Genomic DNA, 4277 nt, shown 5'->3' on the forward strand with positions numbered 1-4277 from the left:
CTCACAGAAACTCTTAGGTTTTCAGGTGGCCGTGCAGTTGGTTATGCTCAAAATGCTTCTGGTGATTCCGAAGATCTCGCAACACATGCTTTGGTGGTTGAAGTTGTCTGCCATCATGGTGGCCCTAAGTATATATTAAGCATTAACCCTGTTGCAAAACTTGATTCGGATCAACTCAAGGAACTTCTACTAGAACCTTTTGTAGTGGCTAACAAAGCTGGTGGAGCTATAATTTCTTGTGTATGTGATAATTGCAATACAAACGTTGCCTTTCATGTTAAATTGGGTGGCCCTGGTAAAGTATTTATAGACACTATCAATTCTTATGCCTTTCTTGTGTTTGACTATGTTCATTCCTTTAAAGATATAAGAAATAACTGGATAACTGTGCATAACAAGGAGCTTTCATTCACAACAGATGGAAAAGTATATGTTGGACGATGGAAAGACATTGAAGCACTGTAAAATGAAGACCGAAAAAACAAAATCCGTCTTGCCTAGATCACATACACAGCTTACCCAACTCTGCTCTTGAAAAGCTTTTTGGCCAAGCCAGACAACGCAGTGGGGGAAATTTCTATACTGACGTTGTTGATATTAAGGCAGCTGCAGATTCCAAGAACCTCCATGCGCTTTTGAAATACGAGTGTACTCCACACCAGTCTCATGATGTGCCTTGCATCTCTGACATTTACATTGATGATGATCAAGTTGACATCACTATAGCTGACTCTGAAGACCTACTTCAGACTAGTGATACTGTCAAACATAAAGTTATTTTTCTAGCAGGACATTTGGAACACAAATTTCAAGCTCATATTGTATGTGCTGAAACTGAGCATGACGATAAAGATCGTATTGATTCACAGTTTCTCATGAATCTAAGTACAGGTGGACTAACTGTACCTCTGCTCTCAACAGTACATTTCATACGCTCAGCTTACAAACTTGTTGTAGAGTGCAACTTGTATTGCTGCCGATATCATCTGAGTAAATCTTTATCTTTTATTGACAGCCTAATGGCCGAACTTGAAGAAGCTTGTGTTACTTTAGCGAATATTCTTTTAAAAGCATTTGTACTTGATAAAAGTGACAAAGAAAGACAGCTCGGCTGCCTCAGAAGGAAGGAGAAACTTATGCGAAAAAATTAACACAGACTTTTATATCAATAAGTAGTTTTGTACCAGGCTGTTTCATAGTGTTGTACATTTATTCTTGTGTACTATCCTATATTATGTTACATACTGCAACATATAGTGTGTACTTCATTATTTCAAGTGAGAAGATATATGATATTTTGGCCGATGTAGGCTTTTTTAATGTGCTTTGAGCTTCCTATGACCTTTAGATGACATTGAAGAAAGTTGAATTTATGAAAAATGAATTTCTTGCCCTTTAAAACCCCCTAGAAGACACCAAAAAGAATGTTCTACCATGCATTTGTAGTGAAAAATGGTGGAACCCAATTTACGATTTGGGACCCAAGTTACAGGTGCCGAGCAGGGGACTTATCAGTCCTTCTATTTAAGGGGTCTATGGCTATGGCCCATACCCTCATATCATATTTTTCTAACATTGGACTGCCCCGAGGCCTACAGAGGCTCATTTATCTTGTCAGCATAACAGAAGACCTATAGTTAAGGTCATGAAATAGTTTGATCAACATTGGGTGGTCTCCCACTGTGCTTATCGTCCACTTTACCTCGACGAGATGTGACGACTTTGATCCAGCGAGACAATTTGCTCGGATTCTATATGAGGGAGACTGTATCATTTAAGGGGATGTGTCTGGATGATACTACAGTCATTAGCACACCAGAAAAGGCCCACGGAAGGTCTCGCTAGTCGACGCGGTGATAATAGCAAATGTAGACAACGGAACCACAGACGACGGTACCCAAACAAGAGCAGGACATCTAACAATGTTGATCTTACAATAAATATATAGATTATGATAGAGACAAGGTTGAAAAACCAGTAGGTCAGGAATATATATATATATATATATATATATTATATATACATATACACTGTATATTATAATAAAACGATTGGCAGAATCAATACTAAAAAGGAGAGGAAGAAAAAACAATTGACAATGATGATTAAATAATACATTGAGGCAAAGAAAACAGTACCAACAGTACAAACGGTGGAGTAAGAATGATTCAGAAAATAATAAAGTATATAATTATAAGATCATTCTTGCAGTGACTCTGAACACTAAAACTTGTAAGTTGACGTAAATGCAAACATATGCGTCCCTCATCCTAGCCCCGCCCTCAACAAGACAGATCTCTATAGGAAAAGATCTACTTTAATCAAACTAAGGATGTCTTTGATGTGTCACCAATGAACAGTGATATACCGATCATGGCTGCTCTGAATGCTCATATGGACATTAACAAAAAACAAGGAGTGATACGTGACTTTGGTGTGGGAGAACAAAAAATCCGAAGGTGAAATATCATCTCATGATTTTATTAGAAAATTAGATTGTACATAAACGTTAAAAATAAATATGTAAATAAGTACATGTGAGCTTATAATTTTTCTCTTTGCGAAAGAGAAAAAGAGATAAATACGATTCAGCGACCACTGACACGAGTTTGTTCCCATTGAGGTAAACTCAAAAGTTCGAGGAGGCAGACGCCCATGGAGGATACGCGAAGAACAAGTCGGGCGAGGCCTCCTCCACTTGTCCGTATGTGGTGCAGCCGCTAGTCGGGGTCTGGCCTCTCATGCCCGAGTGGCTCATAAAGTTGAGACGCATGTCGTGGCACAGGTTCCTGGCGACCTCCTGTCTGTAGCTGGGATCCATACCGCGCGACACCTTTTCCAGTTGCATCAAAGAGTTGCCCATATAGACCCTCAACCTTTGGATTTCCTCTTCCTTTTTGCTGAGAGCGGAGTGCAGAACTGACTGTCTCTCCTCGCTGGCTGTGATTTCGCCACTGAGAGCCGCCATCTCCCTCTTGGCCTCTTTGTTACTTCTATCCAAGGATTCATATTTCTCCAGCAAGAAGGCCTTCTCCCTGCAAGAAAAAAATGAAGACTTGATATACCGTTCTTTCAGCCACCTTGCACACTGTCATATGCCCATACTATAAACCAAATATGTATCTGAGCCAGGGAATGGGTGGTGTAGGACGAGGGAAAGGAATGAAGAAAGGGAGGGCGTTTTGCAATGGACTTACATTTTCTTGCGTTCCCTGTTCTCCCGGACCTTCCTGGCCCTTTCGGCAGCGGGGCCCTCCATCTCCCACAACTTGATCTTGCGAGGTTTGCCCTTCTTGGTCAGTGGAGGGGGCGTTAGGCCTGCAGTCACGGTGTAGGACTCCAAGACCCCTGTTCCTACTCCTTCTCCAGGGGAGAGGGACGAGAAGGAGACGGACGGGGAGCTGTAGACTGGCGACGGACCAGGCGGTGTTTCTCCAGTATCTGCAAGACACAGAAGTTATTAAGGTCTCTTGCAGCCGACGTCATGAGGAATACAGTGACTGCCATTCTCATGAGCAGTGCCTGATTATGAGATTAAGTGTTCACATGTCACTATTCAATGTTCCCTCACATAGCAAGTAACTCTTACGTGTGATGGAGTAGTGTGACGGTTCCCCATAAGCCTCGGATCCGCGGAAGAAGCCCTCGCACAAGGAACCTTCTTTTGTCGCCATAGCTGCTGCTGCTGCAGCTCCTGCTGGTGTCAACGGGGAAACCATCTCAAAGCGTGCAGCAAGAAACAGGTCGTTCATGGAATCTGAATTCCCATACACGTACTCCTCCATGACTGAAATGGGACGGCGTGCCTCCGGCCTCGGATTAGTTTTCCTTGCTTGCCTTGGGTCGAATGGCACACTGTCTCTCACGTTCACAGATGGAGATGCAGTGTGCAGGTGCACTGATATGCTGCTTAGTTGGTTTAGTGGGTATTTGGCAGATAGGAAGCGCCCGTGAGCTCTCGCATCGAGTCCAAGGATGAGTGTGGGAATCAATCAATGAATACGCTCTTCTTCGGCCACCATGCAACACGGACACAGCACCACTTGTCTTGCACCTCTTGAGTCTAAGTCCAGAGTGATGACCAACACAACGGAAACTGATATATATTACCGTTCCACGTTCCGGAAGGCTAGATACGTCGAGGATTCAAACGTTGCCACACAAGTAAACGTTTGAGACAGTGAGCGCGCACGAGCGTGGCTCGGTGGGAATACGTGGCAACCCTCGTCCTTGAAAGGTCGCGCGTATCTTTCAATGAACATAGCGACAGATATGCC

General features: G+C 43.1%; 1 protein-coding gene across 1 annotated transcript; it reads right to left on the reverse strand.

Moving 5' to 3' along the window:
• Positions 1-2449: 2449 nt before the first annotated feature.
• Positions 2450-3976, reverse strand: LOC143024288 (uncharacterized). Its single transcript, XM_076183081.1, has 3 exons — positions 3590-3976; positions 3198-3441; positions 2450-3035 (listed from the first exon to the last, which is right to left on the reverse strand). Exons 1-3 carry the CDS (start codon positions 3783-3785, stop codon positions 2630-2632), a joined length of 846 nt encoding a protein of 281 aa, XP_076039196.1. The 5' UTR covers positions 3786-3976; the 3' UTR covers positions 2450-2629.
• Between the last annotated feature and the right edge of the window lie 301 nt (positions 3977-4277).

Source organism: Oratosquilla oratoria, chromosome 4 (assembly GCF_046742065.1).
Source record: "Oratosquilla oratoria isolate Oo_2021 chromosome 4, ASM4674206v1, whole genome shotgun sequence".
NCBI classification, from domain to species: Eukaryota; Metazoa; Arthropoda; class Malacostraca; order Stomatopoda; family Squillidae; genus Oratosquilla; species Oratosquilla oratoria.

Bases quoted from the DNA above. Each gene is read 5' to 3' on its own strand.
- LOC143024288 (XM_076183081.1), bottom strand. From the start codon at position 3,785: ATGGAGGAGTACGTGTATGGGAATTCAGATTCCATGAACGACCTGTTT. The intron at 3,442-3,589 runs GTAAGAGTTACT...TGTGTCTTGCAG, and splicing joins GTCACACTACTCCATCACAC to ATACTGGAGAAACACCGCCT. The intron at 3,036-3,197 runs GTAAGTCCATTG...TTTTTCTTGCAG, and splicing joins AACAGGGAACGCAAGAAAAT to GGAGAAGGCCTTCTTGCTGG.